Source organism: Ambystoma mexicanum, chromosome 6p (genome assembly GCF_040938575.1).
Source record: "Ambystoma mexicanum isolate Mex_15411 chromosome 6p, UKY_AmexF1_1, whole genome shotgun sequence".
Lineage (NCBI taxonomy): Eukaryota > Metazoa > Chordata > Amphibia > Caudata > Ambystomatidae > Ambystoma > Ambystoma mexicanum.
In genome coordinates, this window is record NC_090935.1 from 1,034,618,328 (window position 1) to 1,034,634,291 (window position 15,964).

A 15,964-nucleotide genomic window follows, 5' to 3' on the forward strand; every position below is an offset into this window, starting at 1 on the left:
GAGACATGGGTGGGGGCCTGGTGGAGGCTGCCTCTGCACTGCTGGGGGTGGGGGTGGGGGTGATGGGAGACATGAGTTGGACATGAGTGGGGGCCTGGTGGAGGCTGCCCCTGCACTGCTGGGGGTGGGGGTGATGGGAGACATGAGTTGGACATGAGTGGGGGCCTGGTGGAGGCTGCCCCTGGTGGCTGGGGGGTGGGGTGGTGGGAGACATGGGTGGGGGCCTGGTGGAGGCTGCCCCTGCACTGCTGGGGGGTGGGGGTGGTGGGAGACATGGGTGGGGGCCTGGTGGTGGGTGCCCCTGCACTGCTGGGGGGTGGGGGTGGTGGGAGACATGGGTGGGGACCTGGTGGAGGCTGCCCCTGGTGACTGGGGGGGTGGGGTGGTGGGAGACATGGGTGGGGGCCTGGTGGAGGCTGCCCCTGCACTGCTGGGGGGTGGGGGTGATGGGAGACATGAGTGGGGGCCTGTTGGAGGCTGCCCCTGCACTGCTGGGGGGTGGGGGTGGTGGCAGACATGGGTGAGGGCCTGGTGGAGGCTGCCCCTGGTGGCTGGGGGGTGGGGGTGGTGGGAGACATGGGTGGGGCCTGCTGGCAGGTGCCCCACAGTGCTGGGGGGTGGGTGTGGTGGGGAACATGGTTGGACATGGGTGGGGGCCTGCTGGCAGGTGACCCACAGTGCTGGGGGGTGGGGATGGTGGGAGACATGGGTGGGGGCCTGGTGGAGGCTGCCCCTGGTGGCTGGGGGGTGGGGGTGGTGGGAGACATGGGTGGGGGCCTGGTGGAGGCTGCCCCTGCACTCCTCGGGGGTGGGGGTGCAGGGAGACATGAGTGGGGGCCTGGTGGAGGCTGCCCCTGGTGGCTGGGGGGTGGGGGTGGTGGGAGACATGGGTGGGGGCCTGGTGGAGGCTGCCCCTGCACTGCTGGGGGGTGGGGGTGGTGGGAGACATGGGTGGGGGCCTGGTGGTGGGTGCCCCTGCACTGCTGGGGCCTGGTGGAGGCTGCCCCTGCACTGCTGGGGGGTGGGGTGGTGGGAGACATGGGTCGGGGCCTGGTGGAGGCTGCCCCTGGTGACTGGGGGGGTGGGGGTGGTGGGAGACATGGGTGGGGGCCTGGTGGAGGGTGCCCCTGGTGGCTGGGGGTGCAGGGGGACATGCGTTGGTGGGCAGTAGTGCAAGTTGACATGTGGGTTGGCTGGTGTGCATGGCCATGGTGGATGGGGTGCCTGCATGACATGTGCTGGGTAGGCCCCTGTGGTGTGAGCCACCTGCAGGGGCCGTGGAGGGTGTAGAGGGAACACCTGGGAGGACCCACACGTGCAATTCACGTGTGCTGCTCCCCGCGCACCCCTGTAATACACGTACCCTGATGATATCGCGTGTGGAACTTCCCGCGCACCCCTGTAATACACGTACCCTGATGGAATTGCGTGTGGAACTTCCCGCGCACCCCCGGAATACACATACCCTGCTGATGTTGCGTGGGATACTTCCCCCGCACCCTGAAATACATGTACCCTGATGAGATCGCGTGTGTGACTTCCCGCGCCCCCCAGAAATACACGTACCCCGCTCAATGGCGTGTGTAACTTCCCGCGCACCCCCGAAATACACGTACTCCGCTCAATCGCGTGTGTAACTACCCCCGCACCCCTGATATCCACGTACCCCTCTCAATCGCGTGTGTAACTTCCACCGCACCCCCGAAATACACGTTCCCCGCTCAATCGCGTGTGTAACTTCCCGCGCACCCCCGATATACACGTACCCCGCTCAATCGCGTGTGTAACTACCCACGCACCCCCGATATACACATACCCCGCTCAATCGCGTGTGTAACTTCCCGCGCACCCCCGAAATACACGTACCCCGCTCAATCGCGTGTGTCACTTCCCGCGTGCCCCCGAAATACATGTACCCCGCTCGATCGCGTGTGTTGCTTCCCACGCACCCCTGCAATACACGTGCCCCACTCGCACAGCCCCAATTGCTGTATGTTGCCACTTTTGTGATGCGCTGGGACTCTACCGCCTGCCTTCGTGTGGCGGACGTGTTTCAGCTTGTGCGTGTCTTTGGTTGTGCATGGCTTTGCCCTATTCGATTCCATGAATACGTGTGGTTCGAGTGCGTGTGGGCGTTCCGTCTGCTTCCTTGCAGTACATCCCCAGTTACGCCCTTATTTTCGCGCGTTGTTCCCCATTCCGCGCGTTACGCCCCGTGTCCCGCCCACTTTCTGGTGTATGCGCCGAGGTTGTGCGCTTTGACTGTGTGCGTCGCGCACGCCTTTCAGGATGTTGCAGTGACTTGTGCGCCATGCACGGGTTTGGCGCACATCCCAAGGTGAACATGCGCTTGCGCCTGCTTGCGCAACGATTTTCGGCGCACGTTTGTTCCATGAATCGCCCCCTAACTCTTTGAGAACACCCGAGGTCTTCCTTGCTGTGACTAGCTTAAATAATTATAGATCACGGCAAATCTCTTTATCCTTGCATTTATATGGAATCTGTGTTCACGCTGCATGCATTACTTGGCTTACCCCTTGTAGTTCTGTATTGTTTGGATTTTAGGAAATTGGTGGTACTGTTCTGTGCTAACACATTGCCATTTCATGCATAGCCTTGTAGAAGGCAGAATTTCTTAAACAATGCGTCCCGAGGTACAGAATTATAGTTGACTTATTTTATATGACCTTAATTTAATATACATATTCCTTTGACGTGAGAACACGGTGATTATACACCTGTCTTGATGTTCGTAAATATATGATAATTATAATGGTAATGCTTATTTGTTAAAACTTTGTGACTGTTGACTTTACTGTGATGCTTTATGTTGTATTTAATAAATCATTGTCAAGCCTATGTGAATGTTTTAGTATTATACTGCATGAGGCGCAATACCGATTTAATGAATGTTCCCATCCAACGTAAGTAATGAGTGTAGATTATAGCTTACCCTTAACTAACACCCCTTGGCCCTATCAGGTTATCTGAATAATACCCTGGTACTTTATTGGGGTTATGTGGGGTCTTAATCAATACCTTTTGTGTGCAATGGCTTTTGGCCAATGCTACTGCACAGAAATCAATTCTGTAGTGTCGATTGGATATGGCCTTGGACAGTGCCTGATGGAGTCAGGCCAGATGGACATATTCTCTGTCCATGATCAGAGGCCACTCTACATGTGACATGGTCTGGAGCCATTCCTGGGCACACTGAACCAACCTATGGTTCCTTATGGGCAGCAGTACTGTGCCTGGGGCATGGCCTTCAGCCATATACGAATGCCTGGGTTCAGTGACCTGCCCTGCAGTGCTCACTGAGCATGTCCTGCATTGTCTAGCCTACCAACATCTTAGCCACTTTAATCACAATTTGCCCAGTCGTTTTTGCACTACACCTATTACCAATTTCTTTCAGAAATGTCAATGTGTTTTACCCTCCCCTAACTTTTTCTCTTGTGCGTGAAACTTTACCAATATTCATTGTTGGCTAGTTATCTTTATTAGAAAATATAGGTAGTTCTGTCCATCGAAGGCAAAGTTACAACTTTCACAAAATGTCCTATTCTTATAGCTCAATGTCATGCCAAGTTTGGCAGGACATACAAAATTGTGCATAGACTTGCAAGTCTTTTCCTGGGATCCTCAGACCCCAAGGCGAGATTTAGGAAAGCAATAATGATTTCACTGTATCAAGACCTGGTGGCCCAGCCAGGATGCTCTCAAGCAGTTCTTGTCTCCAAATACCAGCCACCTGACCATGATTCACTGACACACCCCTAAGTGGAGCTCATTTCACCTTATGCCAAATGGGGTCTATTAGCACTTGGGGGTAGGAGAGTCCATGTCAAAGCACCAGTTGCTAGCACCAGGTATAGAAGCACTGCCCAAGCCGAATGAACTGAAAATGGTATAAAAGAAAGTGACTTTGACTGCGCATGTTCAGACACAAGACCTGACAGACCTGTTCAACTGGTCAGAAATTGTGATCTTGGACAGAGTCTAGCAGAATCATACATATGCCTTCCACACTTGTGTGGAAACCAGTGGCTGTCTCTGGTGGGCCTGGTGACCCGCGTAGAGGTAAATGACAAATATATTCCATTGCAGCTGATCTGGGAAGAGGGTGTAGTATATGGGTGAGTGTGTGTATGTATGTGTGCATGTATGTGTGTGTGTGCATATACATATACTTGGGTGACCAACTGATAAGGCAGGGCCTGCCTTAGCTCAAGCTGGTGGGCCGTTACTGTACATGTCCACCCTGCGGAGCGGGCAGAAATGCCATAACAATGAGATGTGTGTGCAGAATGAAAACGAATAGCTTTTCAATTAACAATGTATTGTTTAACCAATAGCTAGCTTCCAGATTACCACTATTAGGAAAATCTTAATACTCAATTGTATTTGTTGTAAGCCTCTGTGAAAGTTATCTCATGGAGGCTCAGCATTGAACTTGGATACCTGGAACAGACATGCTCCACACAGCTTGGTATTATGTTAATTGGGAAAGACCAAATCCTTCCTTGATGATGTCATAAAATATTGACCTCACTGCATTGAAACCAATGAAACAAATAGTGCATAAAAGGGGGTTAATTTGGTGGGTTGAGGGACACATCTGAAACTGCGTGAGGATCTGTTTGTTCTTATAGTCTGTGTTCACCTGCATTTCTGCTATTAAATATTTGACTAATTAACCACTCTTCAGATCGAGTCCAGTGCCTGATATCTACTGTAATTGAAAGAGTTAAGAGTGTGAATAGTCTGAATTTGTTCAGTTGTGTATTTCTCTGTTAACTGTTACTTTGGGTTTGTCAGGAAAAGTGCTCTTAAAACCCCATCTGGCCAGGGGGCAGTCAACTGCCCCATCAATGGCTTGCATCCATACACTCGTTTAATGGGGGTCTCATTGTGTGAGGTGGCAGTATTCCTTTATGAATGCTTCTTAGTTGAATGGGGAAATAAACATCTATGTGCTCTGTGCACAAATCAAAATCATCAGACAGTCTCATTCCTCTCCTGCGAATTCCACTAGACATTATAGCCAAGAATAGGTTGTCTTATAAGAATAGCGGCAAAGAATACTGTATGGGTGCTACAAAGTGATCATGTTAAAGTGTTTGTTGTCTGTCCACTCTTCCGAACCTGATTCATTAATGCAGCCACAGTCCTGAATCCTCGGCAGATGTGTCTTTGGTGAAGACTTCTTTTTTCCCATGTCATCATAGTACCAGGATTTTCTGGTGGAGGTACATGTGACAGGACACTGATTTGAATCACACAGTTTCAGAGGCTTCTGTAAAGGTGACACTAGAGACAGACACACTCATCTTGTCCTCTTTCTATATCTATATTTCTATCTTTTTTTATACTAGCAATGGGATCTGATAAGGCTTGTCTATGTGTCATCCTTAGCGGTGTGTATATGTATGTGTGTGCGTGCGTGTGTGTGTGGGTGTGTGTGTGTTGAAACCTTGTTTCCTTTATCACCCCATCTCTGGACTGCTATCTGAATATAGATTGTATCTTGACAAAAATTCATGGGGCATAGTAACTGAGCGGCAGACATTAGCCATTGTCAGATCCAGTGGTGTTTCTGAGCTAAATCACAGGCATTTTGAGTGATACAGATGCTCCTTTAAGCCAACACTTGTCCTACTCCTGTGAAAATGGGAAATGGGCAGTCGAAGCCAGTGTGATTCCCTCATGAAGGGTGTATAGCAAACTTTATGTACACCAAATATTTGCCCATGATTTGCACGTTTATAGATCAATGTCACAATTTCTCATGAGGTGACATCACAAATCAAGGCAGGGGCATTTTACACATCCAAACGACATTCCGATTCTAAGAACCGAGCACTGAAAGATGCCCAAGGGAAGCTGAATGTATTAAAAGCAGAGCTATCAGAATTTATGGTACCTAAAAACAGAAACGGATATAGTCAAATTTATCAGGCACTCCAATCGGTACCCCCACCAAAGGAATTCCCACAAAAGATTCTTGATTGCTACAACCCTGCTATATTGAACCCTATGTATGATCATTCAGCTGAACAATCACAGTCAGCAGCATCTGCTCTGCTTTCAAGTGGGCAGTTCGAATTCCAGGGGCCAGATTAATTCCACAGTGAACCTCCAGCATATAGTAATCTACCCCTATAAAAGCACTGGGAGGCTCTATTTCATGATAGCTTTCAGCCATTGATGTGCTGCGTGATAGAAAGCCAATCTCTAAACTTTTTGATGCCTCACCCACAGCGAGTGCACCTTTGACTTTCACCAAGCTCATGATTCAGCATACCCTCTAAGAAAATGTCCCAGGGGAGGTAACACGATAGCAGCTGCGCATGCACTATGGAGTACTACTCATGTGCTTAATGTTTTGCAAAGATTCCTTATGATAATTGAGAATCCTGTTAAGTTTCAAGAAGAGCTTCAAGTGATAACAGACTGCTATAACCCTTCCCATGCTGATCTCAATCAGTTGTTATGAGCCACCATCCTTCTAGACATTTTCACTTTATTGCAGCAAAGGAGTAATTGACCATTAAAAGAACCCCACAGAACTAACCTAAAAGAGCTCTCTGATGAACTTCTCCATACCATTGTAGAAAGCTGCCCCAAAAAGGTGGATTAGGTTACGATCGTGTGTAATGTGAGGGGTCAGAAATGCGAGATGGACACACAGGTATAGTTTCTCACAGGTTGCCATTTTATCAAACGAAAAGGGGGGCGATATATACCTATCTTTCCCTAGCCTAATAAACTAAGGCTAAATAAAAATGACCTAATGTCCAAAAAGCATCTGACCCTCACACTCATTTATACAGCAAAATTATAAAGGAATTGTTTGGCAGTTGTAAACTCGAAATAATAACATATAAATTCAAACTCAAAAATTATAAACATGAACCCTTGTTGGGTTCTCTTCCCCTGGATGAATTCAGGATTCTCTGGAACAAAGTTCAGTTTCAAGAAATGTTCTGTTCAATAAAAAATGTCCACTCAATGTTGGATACAAATGGCCTCATCAGCAGTTTGGCAGGATCCGGTGCTAAATTCGCCGGGATACCGACCAACGCTAATAGCGTTACTGCAACTTTTCACCCAACTCATAGTAATGCAGCAGTAATAGCATTACTGCCACATTTTAACCGCTCCGCCCAACTTATGATGAGGCCCAACATCTTTTCCATTCCATATATCCTTTCACTTGGCAAATTAACGTTCTCGCTTCCAAAGGTTTGTTCACAGTTCACAGCAATTGTTAACTTTTCAACAACTTCCTGTTTGGAAAGTCTTTTCTCCAAACATACATTCAGAAATCACATGCAAGCGTTAATTTCTCCAAAGGCCAATCACTTGTTAGCACTTCTCCTTTATAAGTAACACTCTAGTCAGGATGTCTCATTTAAAAGAAACACATTCAGTTTTGCGACAGTTCATAAAAACAAGGTGATGGACTTGATACTTCTTTTCCACCACAATCTTCTATCACAACCACAGTACTTTAATTCATCATCTTCTTCCTGTTAAACTCACCTGCCAGGACTAACTAAAATTGGTCCCTTTCCTGTTTTACTCGCCTGCCAGGATAAAACTCCTACTACTACAATGTGTACTCTGTGGTAACGCTTGTTCCAAACTCTCCACACTAGAATCATCAATGTCGAGATTTGAACCAAAATTGCTTCTCTGGTTAGTCTTTTGACTTCTAACATAATTGTCTTACACCTTTTGCCAAATTGATATTTCACAAAAGAATAATGATTCTCTTGTTGGTTTGTTGCATTAGGCAATGCAGGTTACAGTTCTCTCCCCGTTGATCCCTTTTACAAGGTTCCATGTGTTAATATCCCGGCAAAAAATATCGCCATACAAAAATGATATCATATTTTTGCACCAATATTAATCCATAGAACCTGTGGGGGACACCCCTGCAATCCCCATATTTTTTAAGGGAGCGGGGGACACCCCCGCAACCCCTGGTCCCATTTACCACAAAATTATCCCCACTAATAATATCGCCTATGGCTTTACCCCACGGCCATATATATGTTGATATTATTGGTGGAGATAATATTACCTGATACCATTTACAAGGGTGGCTTTGCTCCTGAGGCCCTTGATTTCTATCTGTGTAACCTTCAGGCAATGTGGTTTTCAACATTGTCCCTCTGTACATCTCTTTCTGTGAGTATTACATCCAAATTGCTTGGTATTACTCTTCTTCTGACTTACCAATGTAGGTTACAAGAGTCACCTAATTGGTGTCCATTATTAGGAGAATTGTGCCCAATTTTGCTATGTGTCAGTCTTCTCTGGTTTTGGCAATGTGGATTATAATGTCCCCATATTTGAAATTCCTCCTTAGGAGAGTCGTGTCCACTTTGTTTTATTATCTCTTTCCTTTGGCTTTGGCAATGCAGGTTACAATATTCCCCTACTTGGAATCCCTTAGTAGGAGAGCTGCACCCAGTTTGCCTGATTATCACTTTTCTTTGACTTTGACAATGCAGGTTATATGTCCTCTGCATAGCCATGGAGTCCTGACCTCTGCCACGTCTTCTACACAACGTCCTGCTGCCGCAACAATGGCAACTGCAGCTTCTGCTTCTCCCTGCTGCTTTTTCCTCGCCCGCACCTGAAAGCCTTTAAATGTTGAAAGGTCCCGCTCAGTTGTTGGTCATTACAACAACTGGACCGCTCACAACAGTTTGCAGTTTACTCACTCTGGGCCCCTCTTCCTCGTCTCAGTACTAAGAGCATTTTAGGACTTGGAATCCATAATGTTATTGTTTGTTCTTTCATTAATTAATCCAATCCAATTGGCTGAATGAGAGGATTTACACTTAAGGGAGGGGATTAAAGGAGTTGATGTTTTCCCCTTGGATCTGAGATCTAAACATAAGGTAGTGTGGGAAACCAAAGGGTGTCTCACCCGTTAGTCCTCAGAGACTCGTCATCCAGGTGGCCAGGACAAGGCCATCACTTTTGGATCCAGTTCCTAGGGAGGGGATCAGTGCAGGAGGATCACCTGGGTGAGGGGTCTTCGAGGAGTGGGGGTGAGGCAACCGATGGTGAGACGCGGTTTCCCCACCTCTTTTGTTTATCTAACCCCTCCTATTCTTTAGGATTCACTGAAGTCTCAGCTCCCCACCCCCTTTTTACACAAACACTGGGCCAAAGAATAGGGTGACTGAGAGTAACAACATTAACTTTCACACATCATACCAGACATGTGCCAATAATTGGGTCAGACAAAGTCAGGCACTTGACTCTAGGTGCATACACCTGAAACCAATTAGCTCTCCTCACACAAATAAAGCGCATAACCCAATGACACACTCTGAGCAACGTGGAACACCAGTATGAGCAGAAGTTCTGGGGCGAAGGCAAACCTACTCAAGCAGAGCGACAGACCAAGGGGGAGAGCAGAGGGTCAAAAACCTCAATAGTTCCCTACAGGAGTTTGTTGCCTCTGTCAGGCCACGGAAAATGCATGGAGAAATGCGTTGTGTTTCAAGGAACGAAGTAACCCTGCCGGGTAAACTCGTGAAGTGGATATCGCAAAACCAAGAAAGAGGTGCACACAGCCGGTGAGTGGGCAAGCAACCTGAGAGACTGGCGTGTGTTCAAGTGGAAGTAGCAACATTATATCGCAAGTGAAGGCTGCACACGTGTAGATGAGATGCGAAGAAAGGCAGACGTGTGAATAAACTTTGAAGTAAAAGACGGTATGCAGTGATTATATCGAACCACAAAATAACTAATCCAATTACAACAAATCCAAAATAATGAATTCCAAAATAATGAATTTGGAAAAAAGCTAAAAAGGGATTTGTAGTGGGAATAGTGGTTTTGGGGGTGGGGGAAAAGTATTAGGAGCAAAAAAATGGGGGACGCTGGGGAGAATCCCCCCCAAAAACAACAAAAAAAGAATTGTTATTTTGGAATTCTTTATTTTGGGATTAGTTGTAATTGGATTAGTTATTTTGCATTCAAAGAAATCACATGTAACCGTCAAAGACGGCTGCGAAATCAGCAATACTAAATAACGGAGTGGTCCGGTGAAAGGAAGTAGCCCCCCCGAAAGTCTCTGTGAAAGGGAAATTGAGTTAAACTTCTTTATTTCACTTTTGCCGTTCATTCGCTTTATCGCTTCTGACAGAGAGAAGGGGAAAGTGAAAATTTAACCATAGGTTTTGAGTTGAAGTGGTCCAGATGTTGTCTGAAAAGTAAACCACGCACATTAGAAAGTCTTTCGGCATCTGAAAGTGGTCCGAGCCCAACAGAGGGTGACCCAAAGTGAAATAAGCTTGGGGAAGGGAGCCCCCTTGCAAGTTTGTGTTGAACTTTATTGTGAGAGGTCCGAATCTGGCACCGGGGGACCTACCAGAACTGTGATGATTAGTACTCAGGGATTCCTAATGTGACAGACACAACACAGCAAACCATGTCTATTAATTTGCAATGAGACTGCAGCCAAAGTCTCAGAAGGTATTATGGGAGTACTAATTGGTTGGAAAGGCAAATATTTGACTGGGGTATTGTTAGCTGTGTAGCATTTTCATGAAAAAGCAGAAAGATAGAAAAAGACTGCAGCGACTAGACTGATGGTGCTGCAGTTTCAGCATTTCTGCATTCAAAAAGGAGCAGAGGAGGGTGGCACATAGAGCAGAACCAACCTGCCAGAACGGAGGAAAGAATAAAGGAAGAGGAATTCCTGTCAATATAGGATCAGGGTGAACTCAAGATAGACAGGTGTCGCATTTGTACAATGATCAGTGTAATTATTGTAAGAGATTTTACCATTGTAAGTCTGAATGCCAGAGTTGAACAGACTGCCTGACCACCTCCTCCTCCAAATGTTCGGCAATTATTTCCACCTCCACCATCTGCTTTGTTTGATGCACAATAGGATAGCCAGGGGCAGCAACATTACTTCACCACTGACTCTGCTAGAGCTTTCTGCTTCTTATGTATAGTGTTCTTATAGTTGTAAAGTGTTTCATGTCTGGTTTTTACTGGAAAATCTCACTCTACTCTGAAAGCTTCTGAATATCCAGATACTCCTTGTGCAGATGAAGCAGTGAATTCAGGGGGTATTCGAGGTCAATTAAAACCCCGCCCAGACACATGACCTATGTCTGTTACTTTGGGCCCCATTTCTGGGTATCATGCCCTTTTAACTTAGTCCCTCTACACCTGTGAATTAATTAGAAAGGGATCTGCTATATAAAAGGCGTTCTGCTATTTACTGTGCTCCTGATGGTATTTATTTAAATGTTCTTGTACATAAAGAAATTGAATTTTTGACTGTGTTGTAAAGAATCTTCAAATGTAACAGGCCAACGATGGGATGAATGACACTCCCTTATTGCAACATGGCCTGCTAGACCAAGTTCCACCACAATTATGGTCCATGCATGCAAATGAAGCTGGGCGCATCTTGAAGTTGGAACCTGTGAGTATCACTCTAAATTCAGGCAATCCTCTTCTGTGTATCCTACAATATCAATTTTCACAAGAGGCAGAATAGGGAATAAAGCCCATCATTGAGTTTTTGATTCAGCAAGGAATTATTGCCCTTACTTGTAGACCTTACAATATACATATTTTCTGTGTGAAAACAACCGACGAAGGAACTTATTCATTTGTGTTGGATCTCTGTGCTCTTAATGCAGCAGTTTTGTCTAATTTCCCTGTTGTTCCCAGTTCTACAACTATTTTATCTTACATTGCTACAACCGCAACACAATTTACATGTTGTGCTCTGCATTCTTCTCTATAGCTGTGTATCCTGATAGTCAATATTTAAAATCTTATACAAATCTACAATTGAAATTGACAACACTTTCACAGAGGTTTGTTGAGAGCCCAACTCTTGTATTCTTGATTTTGAAACAAGATCTTTACTCACTTGTGTTCAAAGGGCGGTCTGTTCTGGTACTGGATTTTGATGACCTTCTGTTGGCATCCCCCTTGCTGAATGTTTGTCAGCAGAATTCTATTGATTTGTTATCAGCTTTTGCCTTGAAAGGACATAAAGCCTTGAAATAAAAGATTTAATTGTGTCACACCTGAATCCCTTATCTTAGACATGATGGGCCTCATTACGAGTTTGGCGGTAATTCAGCTGAGGTGCATTTAGCATTACCACTGTGCGTCTCAGCAGAATTACCGCTGAATTACAACCTGGCCGGTGCACGCACACACCAATGGCGGTAACTATAATTATGATAAATGCATGGACAACCCTGCAGACATGCTCAAACACCCACACTGTCATGCTTGCAAGCAAGGAGTGTGACCCCAGCAAGCAATCACCATCCATGTGAGGCCCCAGGCCACAATGGCAGCAACCAATAGCCACAGGACCCTCACCCTGACATGACACTCCTCCTGAACAGTCAACATAGCCACCATGCAACCATGCAATTGTCTCTGCCAATGGTTGCACAATTTCCGATAGATTCCTCACAGCCACAAGGCCCTCAGCTACTATGATATGATATTTTATTTGTATTGCGCCCATACACAGGTGTTTCAGAGCACGAAACACCTGTGTATGGCCCATGTACAGACACATTGAGGAGTACACATCTGACAACATGGCCACCTGACCCACACACAACCAAATGCACTCCTCCTACCTGACTGCATCACCAGATACCTGCCACCAATAGTCCGGATGCACCACTTTACAGGACACCACATAGCCCAAATAATCCCTTGGATGTACCTCCAGATAAAGCTGGCAGACCCACACATGGCCGTCCAGATGCATTGTATACCATGTACACAGTGGCTGACAGATGATGCCATCCCCCCCAGGAGGCCCAACACACAGTGATGACATAGTAAGAGGTGCAATGAAAGGATCTTGGAACCAATGTGGTGATGCACATGTCAATTTGTTCCTACAGGAACTCAAGACACTCAGTAAGTGTCACAGGATGTTGGCTCCTCCACGACACCAGCACCAAGCTCTTCCAGCAATCAGCCAGGCCAAGGCAGTTCAGGGAGTGTTAGTGTACCACCCAAGAAGAGGCACCAGTCCATCAGTCCACCGACAGATACTCCGGCCGTCCAGACAGACAAGCTCATGGAGCCAACACAGACCCCAAGTGTGCAATCTGTGTCACCACAAAGATGCCAGGACAGTGCCACATTGGGTCCGACTGCAGATGCACAGGTGGGTCAGGGTGAGGATGCGAGCCAGCAATCACAGCAGGCCACTGCTGGCACAGATGTAGACCAGTATGAGGGTGCCTCCCCTGCGCAGCCTCTCCACACCGCACACACCATGCACCCACCATGATTTTTGCCATGCCCTGCACTATGCAGGGGACTCATCTGACGATCAGGCCTGGGATGCTCAGCACAAGTTACATGACCAAATGCAAACACCACCGCCAGTACCTGCCCCCACTCTCCAGGCCATCTGGGACCATCTGGAGCAGATGGGACAGAGGCAGGCAGAAATGCGCGCTATTGCACAGGAACACTTGGGGCATGCTGAGGCCATGCGTGACTGCATCCAGGGGGTCATGAGATGGTTGCCACGGTCAATCAACTATATCTACAGAAGTTCAGTTACATTCCAAGCAAGATTGTGTCTCGCCAGCAAGAGGGTCCGGGAGCTGGCTGGACAAATGTCTTCATCACATGAGACCATAGCCAGAGCCATGCATCTAAGCATGGAACATCTACGGAGAAGCGTACAGGGGAGCTCACAGTCTGCTACCCCTACTGAGGGATCATAGCAGAGCTCCCCGCCCAGGCGCTCTCAACGGCGTGCCTCAAATGCTGCCAGGCCTGCAGACAAGGGGGTTTAGTGCAAGCGCTAATGGGAGTAGTCCTTGGTGTTGGGGATGGGGGTGGTAGTCGGTGTTGGGGGTGGGGGTAGGGGTGGTAGTTGGTGTTGGGGATGGAAATGGGGTGGTAGTGGTGTTGGGGATGGAGGTGTGAGGTGGTACTTGGTGTTGGGGGTGGGAATTGGGGGTGGTAGTTGGTTTTTAAAAATCTATGAGCTCCTGGTGGGCCATCCGACCTACTCTTGCTTCCCCACGTATGTCCTGGGTGCCCTGTTCCCTCCTCCAGCCTCTTCCTCATGAGAGCTAAAGGGGGGGGGGTCATTGTCCTAATCTGCAGGCATTGTTACATTACTGCGTATGCACATGTTGTGCAGCATGGCATAGACCACTATGATTTTCTCCACTTTTTCAGGGCTGTACATCAGTGCACCGCCTGTGTGATGTAGGGACCTGAACCTGGATTTCAGGAGGCCAAATGTCCTCTCAATGCCTGACCTTGTTCTCCTCTGTGCCTCATTGTAGACCATCTCCTGTGGTGTAGCAGGGTTTCGCACGTGGGTCATTATCCATGGCAACTGCAGATATCCAACATCTCCTGCAAAACATAAATGGACTGGGTGAAACATGACGGTGTGTGGTCTGGGGAACAAGTGCATGGTCTTGACATACACACCCCTATGTGCATGTCTCAGTGGATGGGAACAGGGCACCTTGTGTGCATCGGGGTTGTTGGGACATGGGCAACATGGCTACCATGCAGTCATATGCATTGTGGGAGTTGGAAGTCATGTGTAGTCTGTCACTGATGTGGCATTGGCAATGCACTGGTCAGCTATTGTGGCAGTATGCCATGTAGGGTACATGGATATGCTTACATGGGTTGTACGTTGACCTGCTTGCGTGGTGCTGCCTTGCATGGCTGGATGCCCTGTGTCATCACATGTGTCAGGTCTGTGTCCTGGGGTGGCTCTGTCAGGGAGCCTGGCCTATTCTGGGTATTATTGTTGTTGCATCATGGGAATTATGGGACATTCACTTTACTACTGCTTACGTGCCCCAGATTCATGTCAGTGCTTTTGGCAGTCAGGTCTGAGTACTACTTACCCACAAGCCAGGTGTGCTGGCCTCTGTGCCTCTCCATGTACGCATGCAGGGTGCTGCTGCACAGGATCAGTGCATCATTTGTGGCATGAGGATATTCGGCACAGCGGTGACTGATGGTGAGATCTGCATCACAAATCACCTGCACGTTCACTGAGTGATTTTGTTTCCGGTTGCAGTATGCCTGTTCTATTGCCTGGGGGAGGGTTACCAACACCACATGGTTGCAGTCCAATGCTGCAATGGTGTTGGAGAAATGTGCTATGCTGTAAAACCTTGCCTTGCCAGCATGCACCTGTGCCTGGGTGATGAGCATGGAGATTTGCTGATGTGCGTGCATCATTAGGGCATCCAGGACTTGGTCCAGCACCTTTGTAAATGTGGGCTGAGACATGCCATGCAATGCCTCTGCTGTGTGTTAGAAGGCACCTGTGCCACAGAAATGTAGGACAGACACAAACATCAGCAGGGGGAGGTGGCTGTTCGGATGAAAATGGCACTCTGCAATTGTGCCTGTGGCAAGGTGAGCAGATCGGCGATGTTTGGACGGTCCAGTCTGTATAAGGTGACTAATTGGTTCTCTGTGAGTGTCCATGGGGATGGTAGGACACGTGGTATTGGTGCCCTCCGCTGCATGTCTCTCCTACGCCTTGATTGCGCCTGTCTCCTTCCCTGCTCTGGTTCAGCATGCTGCTGTAGCTCAATGTAGAGTAGCAGGTTGTGGGGCCCGTAATCTATGCCTGCTTGTGGCTGCATGTTGCTTGGATGTGTGTTGGAGGTGGGGGTGGGCCTTTTATACTCCAACTGAGTGGATCAGGTACACCTGGACCTTGATTTGTAACACCTGCATGCATTTACCTCCACCTTAATTGTGCTGTTTTTTTGGAGGAAATACCTCTGATTTTTGGAGGAATTTCTGATGTTTTTGAACTTGTAATCTTGTGGAAATGGGTTTTTGATATTTGGGGGTAATTGCATTGGAGGAATTAGCCTATTGTTTCTGCTGATTCTTGGTGGATTTAGTGCTGGAGGTAATT

General features: G+C 47.6%; 1 protein-coding gene across 1 annotated transcript; it reads right to left on the bottom strand.

Moving 5' to 3' along the window:
• Positions 1-14,152: 14,152 nt before the first annotated feature.
• Positions 14,153-15,321, bottom strand: LOC138510798 (putative nuclease HARBI1). The gene is made up of 2 exons (XM_069626505.1): positions 14,931-15,321; positions 14,153-14,421 (listed from the first exon to the last, which is right to left on the bottom strand). The coding sequence occupies exons 1-2, from the start codon at positions 15,319-15,321 to the stop codon at positions 14,153-14,155; spliced, it is 660 nt and encodes a 219-aa protein (XP_069482606.1).
• Positions 15,322-15,964: the final 643 nt, after the last annotated feature.

Excerpts from the sequence above, each read along its gene's own strand:
- LOC138510798 (XM_069626505.1), bottom strand. The coding sequence starts at position 15,321 with ATGTCTCAGCCCACATTTACAAAGGTGCTGGACCAAGTCCTGGATGCC. Across the intron at positions 14,422-14,930 it reads CCAGCACACCTGGCTTGTGG|GAGATGTTGGATATCTGCAG; the intron begins GTAAGTAGTACT and ends TATGTTTTGCAG.